The sequence below is a fragment of the Rhinoraja longicauda genome, chromosome 10 (genome assembly GCF_053455715.1).
Source record: "Rhinoraja longicauda isolate Sanriku21f chromosome 10, sRhiLon1.1, whole genome shotgun sequence".
Classification (NCBI taxonomy): Eukaryota; Metazoa; Chordata; class Chondrichthyes; order Rajiformes; family Arhynchobatidae; genus Rhinoraja; species Rhinoraja longicauda.
Genome location: NC_135962.1, coordinates 56277141 through 56302244, shown reverse-complemented (window position 1 = coordinate 56302244; position 25104 = coordinate 56277141). Strand labels below are relative to the sequence as shown.

General features: G+C 46.7%; 1 protein-coding gene across 1 annotated transcript in view; it reads right to left on the bottom strand.

The window, feature by feature from the left end:
- Window positions 1–25104, bottom strand: part of nrxn3a (neurexin 3a) — a 1276003-nt gene that overhangs the window by 575005 nt on the left and 675894 nt on the right. Inside the window, exons 12-15 of the mRNA XM_078406911.1 lie at window positions 16888–17007; window positions 8314–8695; window positions 6876–7066; window positions 2716–2889 (exon numbers count right to left, since the gene is read on the bottom strand). Coding sequence (XP_078263037.1) covers window positions 2716–2889; window positions 6876–7066; window positions 8314–8695; window positions 16888–17007 — 867 coding nt within the window. The remainder of the gene's footprint in view (window positions 1–2715; window positions 2890–6875; window positions 7067–8313; window positions 8696–16887; window positions 17008–25104) is intronic.

The following is a 25104-nucleotide window of genomic DNA, read 5'->3' as shown; positions in this document are numbered from 1 at the left end:
AGGAATGGGTGACGTTTCGGGTCGAGACCCTTCTTCAGGCTGAGAGTCAGAGGAGAGGGAGACACAGGAAGGGTGAGGTGTAAAAACGAGGGATCAGAGGGGATAAAGTTCAAGGAAAATGTAGAATGGATCATTGTTAGATCATTGTCAAATAGAGCTCTAGGGGCGAGTGGAATCAAGGGATATGGGGAGAAGGCAGGCACGGGTTACTGATTGTGGATGATCAGCCACGATCACAATGAATGGCGGTGTTGGCTCGAAGGGCCGAATGGCCTCCTCCTGCACCTGTTTTGTATGTTTCTAAGTAAGTTATAAGTGATAGGAGCAGAATAAGGCCATTCTGCCCATCAAGTCTACTCCGCCATTCAATCATGGCTGATCTATCTCTCCCTCCCAACCCCGACCTGCTGAGTTACTCCAGCATTTTGTGTCTATCTTTAGTAAACTAAATACACATCTTTTCTCTTAATCGGTGTCAAGGGGCTGTTTGATGCCAGGTCCTGTTGGTCTTCCCCCATTGAGTTTACACATCCAAACATCCCAAGAAGGAATCGTTGGGTGGAAATCAAAGGTACAAGGTTCCAAATGGCCATGTGCTATCTCTGGCCCTTCTTTCCCCCCCCCCCGAACTCTGTAGTAAACATCCCAACTGGCAAAGCTAATTCACTGGGGATCAAAGTTGTAGTTTATCATCAGTTGTAGTTTACAAATCAGAAAACGGTATAGATCAGAAGGGAGCTGTTTGCTCCATCGTGACTCCAGCGGTTCTTTGGAGTAGCTACCAAATTCACACGTTCACGAGTTGTAGAAGGAGAATGAGGCCATTCGGCCCATCGGGTCGACTCCGCCATTCAGTCATGGCTGATCTATCTCCCACTCAACTCCATTCTCCTGCCTGATCTTACCAGACTGATCTCCCGGTGGCCGAGCACTTCAACTCCCCTTCCCATTCCCAGTCTGACCTTTCTGTCATGGGCCTCCTCCAGTGCCATTGTGAGGCCCACCGCAAATTGGAGGAACAGCACCTCATATTTCGCCTGGGCAGTTTGCAGCCCAGTGGTATGAACATCGACTTCTCCAACTTTAGATAGTTCCTCTGTCCCTCCCTTCCCCTCCCCCTTCCCAGATCTCCCTCTATCTTCCTGTCTCCACCTATATCCTTCCTTTGTCCCGCCCCCCCTGACATCAGTCTGAAGAAGGGTCTCGACCCGAAACGTCACCCATTCCCTTCTCTCCCGAGATGCTGCCTGACCTGCTGAGTTACTCCAGCATTTTGTGAATAAATCCATTCTCCTGCCTTCTCCCCATAGCCCCTGACGCTCGAACTAATCAAGAATCTACCAATCTCTACCTTAAAAAACATCCATTGACTTGGCCTCCACAATGAATTCCACAGATTCACCACCCTTTGTCTAAATAAATTCCTCCTCATCTCCTTTGTAGAGATACATCCTTTTATTCTGAAGCCATGGCCTCTGGCATGGCCTCTGGTCCTAGACTCTCCTACTAGTGGAAACATCCTCTCCAGGCCCACTCTATCCAGGCCTTTCGCTAGTTGGTAAGTGTCAACGAGGTCTACCCCTCCCATCCTTCTAAACTTCAGCGAGTACAGGCCCAATGCCGACCAACGCTCATCACATGTTAACCCAATCATCCATGGGATCATTCTCGTAAAATTAGCCCACCCCTTAATCCCTGGGATGGCGGGACTGACGTATGATGAAAGAGTGGGTCGGCTGGGATTTAGAAGGATGAGAGGGATCTTTTAGAAACATATAAAATTCTTCAGGGATTGGACAAGCTAGAGGCAGGAAAAATGTTCCCTGTGTTGGGGGAGTCCAGAACCTGGGGTCACAGTTTAAGAATAAGGGGTAGGCCATTTAGGACTGAGATGAGAAAAAACCTTTTCACCAGAGAGTTTGTGAATCTGTGGAATTCTCTGCCACAGAAGGCAGTGGAGGCCAATTCAAGGGAGAGTTGGATATAGCTCTTGGGGCTAAGGGAATCAAGGGATACGGGAGAAAGCAGGAACAGGGTACTGATTTTGGATGATCAGCCATGATCATATCGAAGGGTGGTGCTGCCTCAAAGGGGCGAATGGCCTCCTCCTGCACCTATTGTTATTGTCTATTGTCTATCTGCCCATGATCATATTGAGTGGTGGTGCTGGCTCAAAGGGCCGAATGGCCTATTCCCGCACCTATTTTCTCTGTTTCAATGTTTCCCAGTTTTCCCGACCCGAGTGGGAATCTGAGATCCTGGCTGTCCAGGTGTCTCAGTGACTGCTGAGGGCATCCAGTTCAACTCACAAACAGACCACACGCACGCACGCACGCACGCACGCACGCACGGCGGGGCGTAAAACAAAAATGCTTCTCGAAGAAATAAAACCAAAAAGGCCAGGCTTGCGTTTCTGACAAATAATATATTTACTCATTTGCAAGGTACATGGTTCGTCTTCAAGATGAAAACGCGCCCTGAAAAAACGTGTCCAATACATACACAAAAGAAAAATAATAATAATCCAAAGTCGACTCACAGGTCGGTATCGGTGGTCAAACTAACTTAAACGACAGGTCGGTGGTGAGCAAATGATCACAATGGAGGACAGGGTGACAACAGTGAACCACAGAGGGCTTTTGCCCGACGGGAGGATGTGTAGGTGTGGGTTCGAGCTACTGTTCGTGCTGATGCGGTAGGCCGAACTAGAGTTACCTTCACATCCGCGCTTGATTTGACCGCTGCGGTGCAGGGCGTCTTGGATCAGGTCCGGCAGCTTCCCGTTCAGGTCCACGGATGCCAGGCAGCCCTGAAAGCCATCCCTGGAGGCGACCAGCTTTGGCAGGTTGTTGTACATGCCCTGGGCAAGTCCCGCGATGTAGAGGACACCTGGAGAGACAAAGACAACTCAGTGAGAGAGAGAGAGAGAGAGAGGGGGAGAGAGAGAGAGAGAGAGAGAGAGAGAGAGAGAGAGAGAGAGAGAGAGAGGAGAGAGAGAGAGAGAGAGAGAGAGAGAGAGAGAGAGAGAGAGAGAACGAGAGAGAGAGAGAGAGAACGAGAGAGAACGAGAGAGAGAGAGAGAGAGAGAACGAGAGAGAACGAGAGAGAGAGAGAGAGAGAGAACGAGAGAGAACGAGAGAGAGAGAGAGAGAGAACGAGAGAGAACGAGAGAGAGAATGAGAGAGAGAGAGAGAGAGAGAACGAGAGAGAACGAGAGAGAACGAGAGAGAACGAGAGAGAGAACGAGAGAGAACGAGAGAGAGAACGAGAGAGAACGAGAGAGAGAACGAGAGAGAACGAGAGAGAGAGAACAATAGAACAATAGGTGCAGGAGGAGGCCATTCGACCCTTCGAGCCAGCACCGCCATTCAATGTGATCATGGCTGATCATTCTCAATCAGTACCCCGTTCCTGCCTTCTCCCCATACCCCCTGACTCCGCTATCCTTAAGAGCTCTATCTAGCTCTCTCTTGAATGCATTCAGAGACTTGGCCTCCACTGCCTTCTGAGGCAGAGAATTTCAGCTTTGGCAGCTTTGGCACGTTGTTGTACATGCCTTGGGCAAGCCCCAAGATGTAGAGGACACCTGGAGAGACAAAGACAACTCAGGGAGAGAGTGAGAGAGTGAGAGAGAGAGGAAGAGAGAGAGAGAGAGATTTATTAATAAATAAATAAATAAATAAATGACTGTGGGAGCTCTGCCACAATGTGATGACCTTCAAAGTATACAATCCCATTGTGTTTCTAAAGCACAGCCTAATTTAAAATATGTGTGTGTTGCTGTTTGCTCTCTGTTACCAGCAGGATTGGACACATTAGAGGCAGATAACATGTTCCCAATGTTGGGGGAGTCCAGAACAAGGGGCCACAGTTTGAGAATAAGGGGTAGGCCATTTAGAATGGAGATGAGGAAGAACTTTTTCAGTCAGAGGGTGGTGAAGGTGTGGAATTCTCTGCCTCAGAAGGCAGTGGAGGCCAGTTCGTTGGATGCTTTCAAGAGAGAGCTGGATAGAGCTCTTAAGGATAGCGGAGTGAGGGGGTATGGGGAGAAGGCAGGAACGGGGTACTGATTGATAGTGATCAGCCATGATCGCATTGTATGGCGGTGCTGGCTCGAAGGGCTGAATGGCCTACTCCTGCACCTATTGTCTATTGTCTATTGTCTATTGACTTCAAAACTTAAACATGCCTTGTGTAAGAAGTGAACTGCAGATGCTGGTTTACACCGAAGATAGACACAGAGTGCTGGAGTAACTCAGCGGGTCAGGCAGCATCTCGCTCGGGAGAGAAGGAATGGGTGATGTTTCAGGTCGAGACCCTTCTTCCGACTGCCTTTCCAGATTGTGAGTTAACCTCTTTCTCGTCCTGAAGGCACCAATATAAGTGGAGAATTCTATCTCTGTCCCGCCCACTCCCCTGACCTCAGTCTGCAGAAGGGTCTCGACCCGAAACGTCACCCATTCCTTCTCTCCAGAGATGCTGCCTGTCCCGCTGAGTTACTCCAGCAGTTTGTGTCTACCTTTGATTTAAACCAGCATCTGCAGTTTTTTCCCCTACACAATATAACCAGAGATCCTCTTCAACTTCTACATACACTATTTTAGTACTATTTAGATGCAGATAAAGGGTGCAACATTTAATGCAAAGATACAGTATTGCACACCGATTGAGTCTGATTAAAGTTAGTTCAAAAGTCCCAAATGAGGTATACTGGAGGTCTGGAGAAGGGTCTCGACCCGAAACGTCACCCATTCCTTCTCTCCTGAGATGCTGCCTGACCTGCTGAGTTACTCCAGCATTTTGTGAATAAACACCTTCGATTTGTACCAGCATCTGCAGTTGTTTTCTTCTACTGGAGGTCAGAACCACTCTAGCTGGTGAGAGGATGGTTCAGTTGCCTGATAACAGCTGGGAAGAAACTGTCCCTGAATCTGGAGGTGTGGGTTTTCACACTTCTGCACCTCTTGCCCGATGGGAGAGGGGAGAAGAGGGAGTGGCCGGGGTGAGACTGGTCCTTGATTATGCTGCTGGCCTTGCCGAGGCAGCGCGAGGCGTAGACGGAGTCAATGGAAGGGGGGTTGGTTTGTGTGATGGTCCACAACTCTCTGCAATTTCTTGCGGTTTTGAAATGAAGCTGTTTCCAGACCAAGCTGTGGTGCATCCCGATAAAAAGTTTTCTGCAGCACATCTGTAGAAGTTGGGATGTGTTGGTGAACAAGGTTGAAGAAAATTGGTGGTGAATGAAAGGGTGGTGAATCTATGGAATTCATTGCCACAGAAGGCGGTGGAGGCCAAGTCATTGGATATTTTTAAGGCGGAGATTGACAGATTCTTGATTAATACGGGTGTCCGGGGTTGTGGGGAGAAGGCAAGAGAATGGGGTTAGGAGGGAGAGATAGATCAGCCGTGATTGAATGGCGGAGTAGTCTTGTTGGGCCGAATGGCCTAATGCTGCTCCTAGAACCTATGAACTTATGAAACTGAGCAAAAGATTTATAGACAATAGACAATAGACAATAGGTGCAGGAGGAGGCCATTCGGCCATTCGGCCCTTCGAGCCATTCAATGTGATCATGGCTGATCATTCTCAATCAGTACCCCGTTCCTGCCTTCTCCCCATACCCCCTGACTCTCTCTTGAATGCATTCAGAGAATTGGCCTCCACTGCCTTCTGAGGCAGAGAATTCCAAAGATTCACAACTCTCTGACTGAAAAAGTTTTTCCTCATCTCAGTTCTAAATGGCCTACCCCTTATTCTTAAACTGTGGCCCCTTGTTCTGGACTCCCCCAACATTGGGAACATGTTTCCTGCCTCTAACGTGTCCAACCCCTTAATAATCTAATACGTTTCGATAAGATCTCCTCTCATCCTTCTAAATATCAGTGTATACAAGCCTAGTCGCTCCAGTCTTTCAACATATGACAGCCCCGCCATTCCGGGAATTAACCTAGTAAACCTACGCTGCACGCCCTCAATAGCAAGAATATCCTTCCTCAAATTTGGAGATCAAAACTGCACACAGTACTCCAGGTGCGGTCTCACTAGGGCCCTGTACAACTGCAGAAAGACCTCTTTGCTCCTATACTCAACTCCTCTTGTTATGAAGGCCAACATTCCATTGGCTTTCTTCACTGCCTGCTGTACCTGCATGCTTCTTTTCAGTGACTGATGCACTAGGACACCCAGATCTCGTTGTTCGTCCCTTTTCCTAACTTGACACCATTCAGATAATACTCTGCCTTCCTCACACTTATCCACATTAAACTGCATCTGACATGCATCCGCCCACTCACACAACCTGTCCAAGTCACCCTGCAACGTCATAGCATTTAAAACAAAATAGATGCACAGAATTTCTTGCCCAGAGTGGGGGAATCGAGGACTAGAGGAGATAGGTTCAAGATGAAGGGGAAAAGATTTAATAGGAATCTGAGGGGTAACTTTTTCACACAAAGGGTGGTGGGTGTATGGAACGAGCTGCCAGAGGAGGTAGTTGAGGCTGGGACTATCCCAATGTTTAAGAAACAGTTAGATAGCTCATGGATAGGACACGTTTGGAGGGATATGGACTAAACGCAGGCAGGTGGGACTAGTGTAGCTGGGACATGTTGGCCGGTGTGGGCAAGTTGGGCCGTAGGGCCTGTTTTCACACTGTATCACTTTATCACTCCAAGTCGTTGGGTATTTCTAAGGTGGAGATTGAAAGATTCTTGATTAGTGCGGGTGTCAGAGGTTATGGGGAGAAGGCAGGAGAATGGGGTTGAGAGGGAGAGACAGATCAGCCACGATTGAATGGCGGAGTAGACTTGATGGGCCGAATGGCCTGATGCTGCTCCTAGAACCTACGAACTTACAAAACTGAACAAAAACTTACCTTTAAGGTCAAGGTTTTTGGCACCATTGATGATTTGAGTCACAGATCTGGCATCGACCTTCAGTGTGTGAGTGTTACTGTTGTCTCTGGTGATCACTACATTGTGCCATTGATTGTCACTAAGGGCCTTCTCCGAGTTCCCCTTGATGACGTTGGGGCCATTTCCCAGGTCAAACACGTAATGGATAAATCTGCAGAGGTATAAGGATTCACCAAGATAATATGTAATAAAGTCTGTAGACACGATACGATACAACATACAAGATTATTAAAGGGTTGGACACGTTAGAGGCAGGAAACATGTTCCCAATGTTGGGGGAGTCCAGAACCAGGGGCCACTGTTTAAGAATAAGGGGTCGGCCATTTAGAAAGGAGATGAGGAAAAACTTTTTCAGTCAGAGAGTTGTGAATCTGTGGAATTCTCTGCCTCAGAAGGCAGTGGAGGCCAATTCTCTGAATGCATTCAAGAGAGAGCTGGATAGAGCTCTTAAGGATAGTGGAGTCAGGGGGTATGGGGAGAAGGCAGGAACGGAGTACTGATTGAGAATGATCAGCCATGATCACATTGAATGATCTACTCCTGCACCTATTGTCTATTGTCTAACACAACAGAACTTTATTTAGTGCAGCGTAGGTTCACCAGGTTAATCCCCGGGATGGCGGGACTGTCATTTGAGGAAAGATTGGAAAGTGTGGGTTTGTTTTCACTGGAGTTCAGACGGATGAGAGGGGATCTTATCGAAACGTATACAATTATAAAAAGGACTGGACAAGCGAGATTCAGGAAAAATGTTCCCAATGTTGGGGGAGTCCAGAACCAGAGGGCCAGTCTAAGAATAAAGGGGAGGCCATTTAAAACTGAGGTGAGAAAAAACTTTTTCACCCAGAGAGTTGTGAATTTGTGTAATTCTCTGCCTCAGAAGGCAGTGGAGGCCAATTCTCTGAATGCATTCAAGAGAGAGCTAGATAGAGCTCTTAAGGATAGCGGTGTCAGTGGGTATGGGGAGAAGGCAGGAACGGGGTACTGATTGAGGATGATCAGCCATGATCACAATAGACAATATAGACAATAGACAATAGGTGTAGGAGTACGTCATTCGGCCCTTCGAGCCAGCACCGCCATTCAATGTGATCATGGCTGATCATCCACAATCAGTACCCCGTTCCAATGAATGGCGGTGCTGGGCTCAGAGGGCCGAACGGCCTCCTCCTCCTGCACCCATTTTCTATGTTTCCATGGGATAGCGGAGTCAGGGGGTATGGGGAGAGGGCAGGAACGGGGTACTGATTGAGAATGATCAGCCATGATCACATTGAATGGCAGTGCTGGGCTCGAAGGGCCAAATGGCCTCTTCCTGCACCTATTGTCTATTGTCTATCAACATGGATCGGTGTTTGGGTCTTGGCCCTGGATTGCGTCGTCGTTGGTCAAACGTACCCCTTGACTAGCTCCACAGCGATGAAGTCGTTGCCGTCTCCGCTGTTGAACATGATGAAGCCGTCCGGGGAGGTGGTCTTGAACTGGAAGAATAGGTGCATGGAGGTGTAGGCGTGGAGGGTGGCCAGGGTCAGGTAGCTGTTCTTGGTCTTGAAGGTGACGGGGTCGGCGATGATGGACCTCATGCCGAAGCGGGCGTTGATCTCGCAGTACTCGATGTCGCCGTTCTTGCACAGGTCGATGTACATCATCCCGTTGAACATCAGGCTCTGGAGGTGTCCGATGAAGCTGGACGGGGCGACCGAGATGAAACGCCGCTCCGTCATGATGCCGGTCTCGATGTTGTGGAACTCCAGCCGCGTGTGGTCCCCGAGCATTTGCCCTGGAAAATTAAAAAAGACACACACCCCCGGTAAGCGATTGCAGACAAAACCAGAATCGTTTCATAACCAGAATCGTATCAAAGTACAAAATTATTTAAATGGGTCTGAAGAAGGGTCTCGACCCGAAACGTCACCCATTCCTTCTCTCCCGAGATGCTGCCTGACCTGCTGAGTTACTCCAGCATTTTGTGAATAAATACCTTCGATTTGTACCAGCATCTGCAGTTATTTTCTTATACTATTTAAAAAAGGAACTGGACCAAGCTCGACACTGGAAAAAACGTTTACCCGATGTTGGGGGGAGTCCAGAACCGGTGGGAGGGGGGGGGGGGGGTCACGCAGTTTTAGAATGAAGGGGAGGCCATTTAAAACTGAGGTGAGAAAGAAAAAACTCTTTTCACCCAGAGAGTCGTGAATTTGTGGAATCTCCAAATCCCACCAATGGCCGAGACACAAGAGTGTTTCATAGAAACATAGAAAATAGGTGCAGGAGTAGGCCATTCGGCCCTTTGAGCCTGCACTGCCATTCAATATGATCATGGCTGATCATCCAACTCAGTATCCCGTACCTGCCTTCTCTCCATACCCCCTGATCCCTTTAGCCACAAGGACTACATCTAACCCCCTCTTAAATATAGCCAATGAACTGGCCTCAACTATCTTCTGTGGCAGAGAATTCCACAGATTCACCACTCTCTGTGTGAAAAAAACTTTCTCATCTCAGTCCTAAAAGACTTCCCCCTTATCCTTAAACTGTGACTCCTTGTTCTGGACTTCCCCAACACCGGGAACAATCTTCCTGCATCTAGCCTGTCCAACCCCTTAAGAATTTTGTAAGTTTCTATAAGATCCCCTCTCAATCTTCTAAATTCCAGCGAGTACAAGCCGAGTCTATCCAGTCTTTCTTCATATGAAAGTCCTGCCATCCCAGGGATCAATCTGGTGAACCATCTCTGTACTCCCTCTATGGCAAGAATGTCTTTCCTCAGAATGTCTTTCATTGTCAGATGTCCTGGATAGAACAATGCAACTCTTAAATGTAGTTTTTAGTTTTAGTTTCAGTAATACAGCATGTAAACATACAGCATTAAGCATGGAAAGGCATGAGAGGGGATCCTGTGGAAACATGTCAAATTCTTAAGGGATAGGACAGGCTAGATGCAAGAAAAATGTTTCCCAATGTTGGGGGAGTCCAGAACCAGGGGGTCACACAGGTTAAGAATAAGAGGTAGGCCATTTAGGACTGAGATGAGGAAAAAAAAATTCACCCAGAGAGTTGTGAATCTGTGTAATTCTCTGCCTCAGAAAGCAGTGGTGGCCGATTCACTGGATGTTTTCAAGAGAGAGTTAGACAGAGCTCTTAGGGCTAACGGAATCAAGGGATGTGAGGAAAGAGCAGGAACGGGGTACTGATTTTGGATGATCAGCCATGATTATATTGAATGGTGATGCAGGCTCGATGGGCCGAATGGCCTACCAAAACTGTGTTTGTGGGTGTATATACTCAGAGTCACTCAACTCTTTGTATATAAGTTCTTTATTAGCAGACCACTAGCAGTACCGATGCTGGCTACTGTTACCTCCAGCTCCCACGATAGTCTGGTTCACCAGATTGATCCCTGGGATGGCAGGACTTTCATATGAAGAAAGACTGGATAGACTCGGCATGTACTTGCTGGAATTTAGAAGATTGAGGGGGGATCTTATAGAAACTTACAAAATTCTTAAGGGGTTGGACAGGCTAGATGCAGGAAGATTGTTCCCGATGTTGGGGAAGTCCAGAACAAGGGGTCACAGTTTAAGGATAAGGGGGAAGTCTTTTAGGACCGAGATGAGAAAGTTTTTTTTCACACAGAGAGTGGTGAATCTGTGGAATTCTCTGCCACAGAAGGTAGTTGAGGCCAGTTCATTGGCTATATTTAAGAGGGAGTTAGATGTGGCCCTTGTGGCTAAAGGGATCAGGGGGTATGGAGAGAAGGCAGGTACAGGATACTGAGTTGGATGATCAGCCATGATCATATTGAATGGCGGTGCAGGCTCGAAGGGCCGAATGGCCTACTCCTGCACCTATTTTCTATGTTTCTATGTTTCTATGTTTTGATAAAAACACAAATGACATGAAACGTGAAGTTAAAGTAACGAGTGAAAAGTTATCCCACTTTCACATCCCGCTCCCGACACACGAGGGAGAATTTCACACAGGGCCAATTGACCGGCAAATCCACATGTCTGCATTGTGGTGTGGGAGGAAACCGGAGCGCCCGGGGGAAACCCACGAGGTCGCAGGGAGATCACGCAAACTCCACACAGACAGCGCCCGAGGTCAGGATCGAACCCACGTCTGTAACGCTGTGAGCCAACAGTTCCACCAACTGTGTCACTGCGCTCCCAACAATTTTCCTTTTAAGTATGTGGGATTGAAAGACAGGGCTTTGTATTCACTGGAGTTTAGAAGGACGAGAGGGGATCTTATAGAGACGTATACAATTATAAAAGGACTGGACAAGCTAGATGCAGGAAAAATGTTCCCAACGTTGGGGGAGTCCAGAACCAGGGGCCACACACAGTCCAAGAATAAAGGGGAGGCCATTTAAAGCTGAGGTGAGAAAAAACTTTTTCACCCAAAGAGTTGTGAATTTGTGGAATTCTCTGCCACAGAGGGCAGTGGAGGCCAATTCACTGGATGGATTTAAAAAGGAGTTAGATAGAGCACATGGGGCTAGCGGAATCAAGGGGTATGGGGAGAAGGCAGGCTCGGGTTACTGATTGAGAATGATCAGCCATGATCACAATGAATGTCGGTGCTGGCTCGAAGGGGCCGAACGGCCTCCTCCTGCACCTATTTTCTATGTTTTCTATGAACTAACCTTCAAGCATGAAACACTACTCTAATGAGTTAGTTAGTTGGTCCTTATGCTCAGTATATTATCCCTAATGATCTTTTCTTGTGGCAAAGTATTCATCAGCGAATTCAGAATCGATGGGTCTGCCGTTCCACTCAATTCCCGGTTATTGACAGATGCCAAATGCCATCTGCTGGATTACTTTGGAAATGGTTAGATTAAAAAAAAAGAAAAAGGTGGCAGTCATGCTGGGCGAAAGCTTTGATGCGATGTGGAACAAAGATCGATTGGACTAACAGGTCCGTCTCTCTTAACCTCAGAAAATTACACGGAACACTTCACTATAATGTACCCGAGCTCTAAAAACCTCTGAAGTCAATGCCCTCTTGTGCCAAAGACCCGGGTTCGATCCCGACCACGGGCGCTGTCTGTGCGGAGTTTGTACGTTCTCCCCTCTTGCTATTGAGGGCGTGCAGCGTAGGTTTACTAGGAATTCCCGGAATGGCGGGTACCGTCATATGTTGAAAGACTGGAGCGACTAGGCTTGTATACACTGGAATTTAGAAGGATGAGAGGAGATCTTATCGAAACGTATAAGATTATTAAGGGGTTGGACACGTTAGAGGCAGGAAACATGTTCCCAATGTTGGGGGAGTCCAGAACGAGGGGCCACAGTTTAAGAATAAGGGGTAGGCCATTTAGAACTGAGATGAGGAAAAACTTTTTCAGTCAGAGAGTTGTGAATCTGTGGAATTCTCTGCCTCAGAAGGTAGTGGAGGCCAATTCTCTGAATGCATTCAAGAGAGAGCTGGATAGAGCTCTTAAGGATAGCGGAGTCAGGGGGTATGGGGAGAAGGCAGGAACGGGGTACTGATTGAGAATGATCAGCCATGATCACATTGAATGGCGGTGCTGGCTCGAAGGACCGAATGGCCTCCTCCTGCACCTATTGTCTATTGTCTATTGTCTATTGTCCCCGTGACCTGCGTGGGTTTTCTCCGGGTGCTCCGGTTTCCTCCCGCACTCCAAAGACGTGCAGGTTTGTAGGCTAATTGGCTTGGTGTAAACGTAAATTGTCCCTCGTGCGTGTGGGATCGTGCTAGTTCGTGGGGACCGCTGGTCGGCGCGGACCCGGTGGGCCTAAAGGGCCTGTTTCCGGCCCGCTGCGTCTCGAATCAAAACGAAACTGAACCAAATTGTGAAAAGTCAAAGAAACGGGACATTTCAGATCAAGGACCCTTCACTAGAATGTTCTTTGACCCTTTCTCTTTACGCGGATGCCATCTAAACAGAAGCATCCAGCAAGCATTGTCCATTTTGCTTGAGATAGGAGGAGACGTGTGAGAAGTTATTAAACAGTAAAGAAATGTCCTCCCAATTTCCACTTCTATTTCCTCGTCTTAGGCAAGAGATTTGTGAACCTGATAATGAATGTCTAGACTGAATCTTGAAAGAAAGAAGTTCTGTTTGCATTAAAGGTGTTCAGTCCGCTGAAATTGAAAAGAAAAAATCATTTCTCTCCCTCTTGGGTTCGAGCAATTTATTCATTGTTTATATTCATCTGGGGTAATGTAGAAAGTATGAAATTGGTGGTGTATGGTGATGTACTCTTACAATGCTCAACATTAAAAAAAAAACACCGTGACGCACCCCGATGAGTTAAAGAATCTGCATGTATCCACGATCTCACGGCAATCTTGAGAAGGCAATTAATCATTTTGTGAAGCATAATCGGTGCTGTAATCCCGCAAATGCAGCAAAAACAAATCGAACAAGGCAAACTCCCACAGGCAGCGTCTGATAATGACAGGGATCAAATGAAAGCAGATTGTGTGGTAATTGTTACTTGTGTAGTTTGGTTGCTGGGAGAGGAATAAACACATTGAACCAAGGAGAATATGACAGAATTCAGAAAAGGGGTTGTGAGTCATAAAGTCTTACAGCGTGGAAACAGGCCCTTCGGCCCAACTTGCCCACACCGGCCAACATGCCCCATCTACACAATAAACAATAGACAATAGGCAATAGGTGCAGGAGTAGGCCGTTCAGCCCTTCGAGCCAGCACCGCCATTCAATGTGATCATGGCTGATCATTCTCAATCAGTACCCCGTTCCTACCTCCGCTATCTTTAAGAGCTCTATCTTGCTCTCTCTTGAAAGCATCCAGAGAATTGGTCTCCACTGCCTTCTGAGGCAGTGAATTCCACAGATTTACAACTCTCTGAGTGAAAAAGATTTTCCTCATCTCCGTTTTAAGAAAACGGAGTCCCGTGTTTGGCCCATATCCCTCTCAACCTGTCCTATCCATGTATCTGTCTAACTGTTTCTGCAACGTTATGATAGTCCCAGCCTCAACTACCTCCTCTGGCAGCTTGTTCCATACACCCACCACCCCCTGTGTGAAAAAGGTACCCCTCAGGTTCCTATTCAATCTTTCCTCCCTCACCTTAAACCTGTGTCCTCTGGTTCTTGATTCCCTTACTCTGGGCAAGAGACTCTGTGCGTCTACCCGATCATCATTTTCGATACCTCTATAAGAACACCCCTCATCCTCCTGCGCTCCAAGGAATAGAATCCCAGCCTACTCAACCTCTCCCAATAGCTCACACCCTCTAGTCCTGGCAACATCCTCGTAAATCTTCTCTGTACCCTTTCCAGCTTGACAACATCTTTCCTATAACTTGGTGCCCAGAACTGAACACAATACTTTAAATGTAAATACTTTACCACCTCAGACAGCTGAGGAAATTCAGAGTCTCTCTGAGGATCCTTCAGTGCTTCTACTCTGGGGCTGTAGAGAGCATCCTGTCCAGAATCATCTCAATCTGGTTTGGGAACAGCTCTGCCCAGGACAGGAAGGCTCTGCGGAGAGTAGTGCGTTCGGCTGAACGCACCATGGGAACTACACTCGCCCCCCTGCAGGACCTATACATCAGGAGGTGCAGATCCAGAGCCAGCAACATTATGGGGGACCCCTACCACCCCAGCAACGGACTGTTCCAGCTGCTACGGTCAGGCAAACGCCTCCGCTGTCACGCTGTGAAAACGGAGAGGATGAGACGGAGTTTCTTCCCACAGGCCATCAGGACTGTTAACTCTCATATCACCAGGGACTCATTTAATTTACTGTATTAATTTATTTTTTGTGTTGTGTCTTTTAAAAAAAAAATCTATTCTGTTTTGTAGTTTAGCACAATCCGCAGGCATTGCCACTTTCATTTCACTGCACATCTTGTATGTGTATGTGACAAATAAACTTGACTTGACTTGACTTGACTTATATACAACGTCTTATACAACGTCTTATACAACTGCAACATGACCTCCCTACTTCTATACTCAATGCTCTGACTGATGAAGGCCAATGTGCCAAAAGCCTTTTTGACCACCCTTTCCCTTTTTGACCACCCTTTCTACCTGTGACGCCACTTTCAACAAAATGTACCTGCACTCCTAGATCCCTCTGCTCTACAACACTCCCCAGAGCCCTACTGTTCACATGTCAGTGCTCCCAAAATGCATCACCTCACGTTTCTCTGTCAAAGGAACAGTTCTTTAAGCCCAAGCTTAGTTTAATTTACATAATTTACATAGGGTCAGGCAGCATCCCTGGTGAAAAGGAATGGGTGACGTTTCAGGTCGAGACCCTTTTTCAGACTGAGAGGCGGGGGAAACAGATGGCGATGTAGAGGGATTTAGAACAAATGAATGAAAGATAAGCAAAAAAGTAACGATGATAAAGAAAACAGGCCATTGTTAGCTGTGGGCTAGGTGAAAACGAGTTACAGACAATGAGACTCAACAAGACGATGGACGGACACGTGGAAGTGAAGACGCCGCTGCCGAGGGAAGCTACCCGGCGTGGGGGGAGCGCCGTGAGGGGAGAGGGGGGGGAAGAACAATGGAGGACCCGGTGTTGGGGAGACCGCCGTGGGGGGGGGGGGGGTGGTTGGGGGAGAACAAAGATGGCGGGGGTACTTTGTAACTTTGTCGGCACCCTTTATGTGGCGACCATTTGCATACCTTGGGTCAGCAAGCAAAGAATTTCACTGTGATTGTCACCTGTGACAATAAAGTATTCATTCATTCATTCATTCATTCATTCATTCATTCATTCATTCATTCATTCATTTATCCATTAATTAATTCATTAATTTATTCATTAATTCATTAATTCATTAATTCATTAATTCATTAATTCATTAATTCATTAATTCACTCACTCATTCGTTCACTCATTCATTCATTCATTCATTCATTCATTCATTCATTCACTCACAAAGTTTGAGTTTTATCTCACACTAGACGGCCCGTGGAGCCGTTGGGTTCCCGTTGTGACGGCGGTCGATGAAAAAAAAGACACGCAATTTAAACATTATTGAGTGGTCAAACTTTAACTTGAAGAAAATGTGAGCGTTTACCTCAGGGGTCATCGTTCAACGAAGCACGCGTTTAATGACAACATTGAACACGGAAGTGTGAGATCAAAATGGCGATGTTTATTTTATGGGGGTATGTCCGAAATACAGCCAAAACGGTAGCGCAACGATTTGAACAAAACTTGATACTGCGCCTCGCAGGCGAATGGTGAGTAAGCTGCCCCCAAAATAGTTGCGCTATCGTGTACCGTTTAGGCTGTATTTCGGCAAAATACATACGTGCATATATATATATGGTGTAAGAAAATAACTGCAGATGCTGGTACAAATCGAAGGTATTTACTCCAGCATTTTGTGAAATATATATGTATATGCAGATATATATGCATAGATACATACACACACACATATGTGTGCATATATATGCATACATATACACACACACACACACACACATACACACACACACACATATATATATATACATATGTGCATATATATGCATACATACATACATACACCCACGCATTTATATATATGCACACATACACACACACACACGCACACACACACACACATATATATATATATGCATACATACATACATACACACACACACACACATACACACACACATATATATATATGCATACATACACACACACACATATATATATGCATACATACACACACACACACACACACACACACACACACACACATATATATATATGCATACATACATACACACACACACACACACACACACACACACACACACACACACATATATATATATATGCATACATACATACACACACACATACAAACACACATATATATATGTGTGTGTGTGTATGTGTGTGCGTGTGTGTGTGTATATATATATGCATACAAGATGAGACTCTTAGTAATATATAGATAAATCAGTAATACATGAGACTAATTGGATGACTGAAATCATCATACCTTCTGCAGTGACTTCGTCGACCATCAGCTTCAGGTTTTTACCTCGTCGGACCACCCTGACTGCGTGCCAGTCATTGTCATTGAGCTTCTGCCCAGCGTACAGTGTCTCTGGTCCTTTACCTGGAGAATAGTTTGGGCAAACAGCGTTACTTTAAACACACATGCACAATCAGCCTTCAAACAAAGTCTTCATTAGGACTGCAATAAAGTCTCACTATTTCTAGATTAATTTGAATGCATATAGTTATCGTTGAACCTTCTGGTCAATATATCTCTACCCTTAGTTATTGATTAAAAACCAATGTCCTTCCTTTCAATATCCCACTGGTTACACCGAACCATAAGGTCATAAGTGATAGGGACAGAATGAGGTCATTCGGCCCATCAGGTCTACTCCCCCATTCAATCATGGCTGATCTATCTCTCCCTCCTAACCCCATTCTCCTGCCTTCTTCTCCCCATAACCCCTGACACCTGTACTAATCGAGAATCTATCTATCTCTGCCTTAAAAATATCCATTAACCTGGCCTCCACAGCCGTCTGTGGCAATGAATTCCACACATTCACACCCCCTCTGACTAAAGAAAATTTCCTCCTCATCGCCTTCTTCAAGGAACGCCCTTTAATTCTGAGGCTTTGACCTCTGGTCCAAGACTCTCCCACTAGTGGAAACACCTTCCCTCAATGTCCAGGGGCTCGAGGGGCTAGTGGAATCAAGGGATATGGGGGAGAAGGCAGGCACGGGTTACTGATTGTGGATGATCAGCCATGATGATCGCAATGAATGGCGGTGCTGGATCGAAGGGCCAAATGTCCTCCACCTGCACCTATCTTCGACGTTTCTATGTTTCTATGTTTCTACTCACTAAATGACAACATTTTCACGCTAAACTACCAAGCTTTTTTTAAAACCCAACCTTTATTGCAGCCCAAATGCAATAAATTCGAGCATCACGATACATAATTAATGAAGCAGACTCAATAATATTCCATCAATTCAAGGGAAGCATTCCGTCTCGGAGTCACAAATTTTTGATTTCCTTTTTCTTTTGAAGAGGTACTGATTTATAAGAATGTGACGGGCTGAATGAACATTTGTAATTCACAAAAGATTTGTCAGGAAGCAAGCCGGAGAGACAACGTGTGTCGAAGACTGTGATGGAACGACTTGAATTGATGAATATAATTGATTTGAACTTTCTCCGAATCTACTTTTGGTTGCTCTTGATATTTACCCTCGTTAAATCTCCCACTCAAGTGTCGATTATCACAGATATTAGAATTCATAAACATTCTGCTTCCTCAGTGTACAAGTTGCGAAAAAAAAAAAAACTCGAAACGTCAAAGTTTGGATATTAATTAAACTGTCTGTTTAAAGGCACTGCTTTCTTCCAATTTCAAGTCCCCAGCACACCTACAAGCCTAAGGTAGACACAAAATGCTGGAGTAACTCGGTGGGACAGGCAGCATCTCTGGAGAGAAGGAATGGGTGACGTTTTGGGTCGAGACCCTTCTTCAGACCCGAAACCTTCACTCAATCCTTCTCTCCCGAGATGCTGCCTGTCCCGCTGAGTTGCTCCAGCTTTTTGAGTCTATCTTCAGTTTAAACCAGCATCTGCGGTTCCTTCCCACACAGGCCTACAAGCCTTCAGTATTATATTCTATTCACCTCGTTTCTTTGTGGTGATGTGCTTTGCAAAGCTCGGGCAGTTTGACCCTGCTGTGTGTACCATCCGTAAGATGCACTGCAGCTAGACAGACACAAAATGCTGGAGTAACTCAGCGGGTCAGGCGGCATCTCAGGAGAGAAGGAATGGGTGACGTTTCGGGTCGAGACCCTTCTTCAGTCTGAAGAAGGGTCTCGACCCGAAGCGTCACCCATTCCTTCTCTCCCGAGATGCTGCCTGACCTGCTGAGTTACTCCAGCATTTTGTGTTTACCTTCGATTTAAACCAGCATCTGCAGTTCTTTGCTCTGCACTGCAGCAACTTGTGTGGGCTTCTGCAACCTTGCAAACTTGCAAACAGAGAGATCTACAAGGGTAGAGCAGCACCACTAAGAGAGCTTTAGGAAGACACAAGGTGTTGCAATTCATGGAATCTCGAGCAAAACACGAAGTGCTGGAGGAACTCAGTAGGTCAGGCAGCATCTGGGGAGGGGGAAATGGATGGAGGGCATTTCGGGTCTGAAGAGGTTCTCCCGACCTTGAGACTTTAGACTTTCAGTGAGACAGCGTGGAAACAGGCCTTTCGGCCCACCAAGTCCACGCCGGCCAGCGATCCCCGCACACGAGCACTATCCTACACACACTAGGGACAAGTTACAATTTACAGAAGCCAATTAACCTACAAACCTGCGCGTCTTTGGAGTGTGGAGGGAAACAGGGATCACCCGGAGAAAACCCACGCAGGTCACGGGGAGGAAGTGCAAACTCCGTACAGACAGGGCCCGTGGTCAGGATCGAACCTGGGTCTCATGCGTTGTAAAGCAGCAACTCTACCGCTGAGCCACTGTGTCACCTTACGCGATTTGTTCGTTTAAGGCCTGAAACGTCTCGTGTCCACTTCCTCCACATTCGGGTCTGGAGAAGGGTCTCAACACGATGCGTCACCCATTCCGGAGATGCCGCCTGTCCCGCTAAGTTACTCCAGCATCTTGTGTCCTTTTTTCCCCTGCACAAATTGTTGCCTGACCCACTAAGAGAAAATTACCGCCTGCAAACTCCTCAGTCAAACACACTATTGCGTATTGGAAATTTAGTTTCCTTCCCCCTTTGCAGCTTTGTTGGATGGTGTTGCAGAGTTGATGAGGGGGAACCCTAAAACCTGCCAATCTCTCATGCAGTCACAGACCACTGAAAGGCCGCTCCGCCCATCGAGCACCTACTTCCACAAACCCTCCAAGACTCAGCAGTCAGAACGTTATATTGTTGATCGACAGATACGAGCACAAATCCCACCGGGACAACCGGGGAATTAAAGTTCATAGAAACATAGAAAATAGGTGCAGGAGTAGGCCATTCGGCCCTTCGAGCCTGCACCGCCATTCAATATGATCATGGCTGATCATCCAGCTCAGTAACCTGTACCTGCCTTCTCTCCATACCCCCTGATCCCTTTAGCCACAAGGGCCACATCTAACTCCCTCTTAAATATAGCCAATGAACTGGCCTCAACTACCTTCTGTGGCAAAGAATTCCACAGACTCACCACTCTCTGTGTGAAGAAATGTTTTCTCATCTCGGTCCTAAAAGACTTCCCCCTTATCCTTAAGCTGTGACCCCTGGTTCTGGACTTCCCCAACATCGGGAACAATCTTGCCGCATCTAGCCTCTCCAACCCCTTAAGAGTTTTATATGTTTCTATAACTTCGCAGCGCAGCGGTAGAGTTGCTGCTTTACAGCGCCAGAGACCCGGGTTCCATCCTGTCTAAGGGTGCTTGTCTATACGGAGTTTGTACGTTCTCCCCGTGGCCTGCGTGGGTTTTCTCCTTGGTTTCCTCCCACACTTCAAAGACAGTTTTGTAGGTTGATTGGCTTTAGTATAAATGTAAAAATTGTCCCTAGTGTGTGTAGGGCAGTGTTAGTGCGCGGGGATCGCTGGTCGGCGTGGACCTGGTGGGCCGAATGGGTTGTTTCCGCGCTGTATCTCTAAACTAAACTAAACTAAACTAAAGATGCTGCCTGACCTGCTGAGTTACTCTGGCTTTTTGCGTCTACCTTTAAGCTAAACTAAAATTCCAAAGACGTGCAGATTTGTAGGTTAACAATTGGCTTCTGCAAATTGTCCCCTCGTGTGTGGGATAGAACAAGTGTACAGGCAATCACTGGTCGGCATGGACTCGGTGGGCCGAAGGGCATGTTTCCACACTGCATCTCCAAAACTAAAGTGAACTAAACTGAAGAGAAGTTATCATTCTGAGTTGCAACTTATTTAACTTATGATTAAATGATTGTCCTTCAAGGGAGAAGAGAACTAAAACTCTTGGTTTAAATTGTTGTCAGTGGTTTACAATAGACAATAGACAATAGACAATAGGTGCAGGAGTAGGCCATTCGGCCCTTCGAGCCAGCACCGCCATACAATGTGATCATGGCTGATCATTCTCAATCAGTACCCCGTTCCTGCCTTCTCCCCATACCCCCTGACTCCACTATCCTTAAGAGCTCTATCTAGCTCTCTCTTGAATGTACTCAGAGAATTGGCCTCCACTGCCCTCTGAGGCAGAGAATTCCACAGATTCACAACTCTCTGACTGAAAAAGTTTTTCCTCATCTCTGTTCTAAATGGCCTACCCCTTATTCTTAAACTGTGGCCACTGGTTCTGGACTCCCCCAACATTGGGAACATGTTTCCTACCTCTAACGTGTCCAACCCCTTAATAATCTTATACGTTTCGATAAGATTTCCTCTCATCCTTCTAAATTCCAGTGTATACAAGCCTAGTCGATCCAGTCTTTCAACATATGTCAGTCCCGCCATTCCGGGAATTCAGCTTTAATGTGAGTTCATAAGTGAATTAGGAGCAGAATTAGGCCATTCTGCCCATCAAGTAATTGAGACAGTGCAGCAGCGTAGATTCACGAGATTGATCCCCGGGATGGCGGGACTGTCATGTGAGGAAAGATTGAAAAGACTAGGCTTGTATTCACTGGAGTTTAGAAGGATGAGAGGGGATTTTATACAGACATATAAGATTATAAAAGGACTGGACAAGCTAGATGCAGGAAAAATGTTCCCAATGTTGGGCGAGTCCAGAACCAGGGGCCACACACAGTCTAAGAATAAAGGGGGGGGGCATTTAATGCTGAGGTGAGAAAAAAACGTTTTCACCCAGAGAGTTGTGAATTTGTGGAATTCTCTGCCACAGAGGGCAGTGGAGGCCAATTCACTAGATGGATTTAAGAGAGAGTTAGATAGAGCTCTAGGGGCTAGTGGAATCAAGGGATATGGGGAGAAGGCAGGCACGGGGTATTGATTGTGGATGATTAGCCATAATCACAATGAATGGCGGTGATGGCTCAAAGGGCTGAATGGCCTCCTCCTGCACCTTTTTCTATGTTTCTATGTTTCTAAGTCTACTCCGCCATTCAATCGTGGTTGATCTATCTCCCCCTCCTAACCCCATTCTCCTGCCCTTCTCCCCATAACCCCTGACACCTGCAACTTAGGTTCACCAGGTTAATTCCCGGGATGGCGGGACTGAGATATGATGAAAGAATGGGTCAACTGGGTTTTGTATTCTCTGTAAAATTTAGAAGGATGAGAGTGGGATCTTATAGAAACATATACAATTCTTAAAGGATTGGACAGGCTAGATGCGGGAAAAATGTTCCCCATGTTGGGGGAGTCCAGAACCAGGAGTCACAGTTTAAGAATAAGGGGTAGGCCATTTAGAATTGAGATGAGGAAAAACGTATTCACCCAGAGAGTTGTGAATCTGTGGAATTCTCTGCCACAGAAGGCAGTTGAGGCCAATTCACTGGATATTTTCAAGAGAGAGTTAGATTTAGCTCTTAGAGTTAAAGAAATCAAGGGATATGGGGAAAAATCAGGAATGGGGTACTGATTCTGGATGATCAGCCATGATCATTTTGAATGGCGGTGCTGGCTCAAAGGGCCGAATGGCCAACTCCTGCACCTATTTTCTATGTTTCTCGGAAAAAAAACTGCAGATGCTGGTTTAAATCGAAGGTAGAAACAAAATGCTGGAGTAACTCAGCGGGTCAGGCGGCATCTCTGGAGAGAAAGAAATGGGTGACGTTTCGGGTCGAGACCCTTCTTCAGTCTGAAGAAGGGTGTCGACCCGAAACGTCACCCATTCCTTTTCTCCGGAGATGCTGCCTGACCCGCTGAGTTACTCCAGCATTTTGCGTCTACCTTCTATGTTTCTATGTTTCTGTGACACCCAGACAAATCAAGAATTTCTTTATCTCTGCCGTAAAAATATCCAGTGACTTGGCCTCCACGGCCTTCTGTGGCTGTATGCTTCTCGTGAATGCAAGTGCAGTGGCAAAATTTAGCATTACAGTGAAAGAAGAGCCACAAACTGCAGCTGCTGGAAACCCTAAATTAAAGCAATACTTGAAATACATATGAGAAGTCCAAAGAAGGGCCTCGACCCGAAACATATATGAATCGAGCGGCTACAGTGGTGCGGCGGTAGTGTCGCTGCCTCACAACGCCGGAGACCCGGGTTCCATCCCGACTACGGGCGCTGTCTGCACCGAGTTTGTACGTTCTCCCCTTGACCCGCATGGGTTTCATCCGGGTGTTCCAGCTTCCTCCCACACTCCAAAGACGTGCAGGTTTGTCGGATAATTGGCTGCTGTAAATTGTCCCCAGTGTGTGGATTGGAACGAGTGACAATAGACAATAGACAATAGACAATAGGTGCAGGAGGAGGCCATTCGGCCGTTCGAGCCAGCACCGCCATTCAATGTGATCATGGCTGATCGTTCTCAATCGGTACCCCGTTCCTGCCTTCTCCCCATACCCCCTGACTCCGCTATCCTTAAGAGCTCTATCTAGCTCTCTCTTGTCTGGATGATTGCTGGTAGGTGCGGACTCGGTGGGCCGAAGGGCCTGTTTCCACGCTATATCCCTAAACCAACTGTGAATTAATTCATTTCGATTTCCCTTTCTGCTAAGGGATCATGTTTAGAACACAAGGGTTTTATTGAATATATAGTTTTCCAATTACTCCACATGTATCTTTAATTACAATTTGCTCATCGTTTTGAATCCATTAGCTTCATCTAAAAATATGTCATGCTTTAGACTCACTCAAACTGAAATACACCCAGAAGATTAATTATAATTATAAGGTCAGTCTGAAGAACGGTTTTGAGCTGAGACGTCACCAATCCTTTTTCTCATAAGTGATAGGATCAGAATTAGGCCATTCGGCCCATCAAGTCTACTCCGCCATTCGATCATGGCTGATCTCTATCTCCCTCCTAACCCCATTCTCCTGCCTTCGCCCCATAACCCCTGACACCCGTACTAATCAAGAAACTTAAAGGGCGGTCACGATGGCGCAGCGGTAGAGTTGCTGCCTTACAGCGAATGCAGCACCGGAGACTCAGGTTCGATCCTGACTACGGGTGCTGTACTGTATGGAGTTTGTACGTTCTCCCCGTGACCTGCGTGGGTTTTCTCCGAGATCTTCGGTTTCCTCCCACACTCCAAAGACGTGGCAGGTATGTAGGTTAATTGGCTGGGCAAATGTACAAATTGTCCCTAGTGGGTGTAGGATAGTGTTGGTGTGGCGGGGATCGCTGGGCGGCGCGGACCCGGTGGGCCGAAGGGCCTGTTTCTGCGCTGTATCTCTAAATCTAAATCTAAAATCTAAAACTATCTATCTAAGTATCCATTGACTTGTCCTCCATAGCCGTCTCCAGTGATGCTGCCTGACCCGCTGAGTTGCTCCAGCACTTTGTGTCTATCTCCAGTTACCAAGCATCTGCAGTTCCTTCCTACACAAATTAATTATGAATCTTACATCTTGTTCTCAAATCGCTGCTATTTTGTCCATTTTGCCAACTGCAAAGGGTGCCTGGCAGTTATAAGGAGCAAAATAGGAGCAGAATTAGGCCATTCGGCCCATCAAGTCTACTCCGCCATTCAATCGTGGCTGATCTCTATCTCTCCCTCCTAACCCCATTCTCCTGCCTTCTCCCCGTAACCTCTGACACCTGTACTAATCAAGGAACTATCCGTCTCTGCCTTAAAAATATCCATTGACTTGGCCTCCACAGCCTTCTGTGGCAGAGAATTCCACAGATTCACCACCCTCTGACTAAAGAAGTCCCGCCTCATCTCAAACAGTCGCACAGGCAGTCTTTGGCTGAGAAAAAAACCACCTAAACAGTGAGCATCAGCTGTGAACAACAGATCACAGTAGCTGCTCTGTCACCAGGTTCAGCTGCTTCAGCCTTTAGCTCCATCTGCATCTGGCACAATGGCAACACTTCCTCAGTCTTTAGACTGTGCAGAAAAATAAACCTATGTCACCCAGAGCCATAGAGTCATAGAGCAACACAGCGTGGAAACAGGCCAATAGACAATAGACAATAGGTGCAGGAAGAGGCCATTCAACCCTTCTAGCCAGCACCGCCATTCAATGTGATCATGGCTGATCATTCTCAATCAGTACCCTGTTCCTGCCTTCTCCCCATACCCCCTGACTCCGCTATCCATAAGAGCTCTATCCAG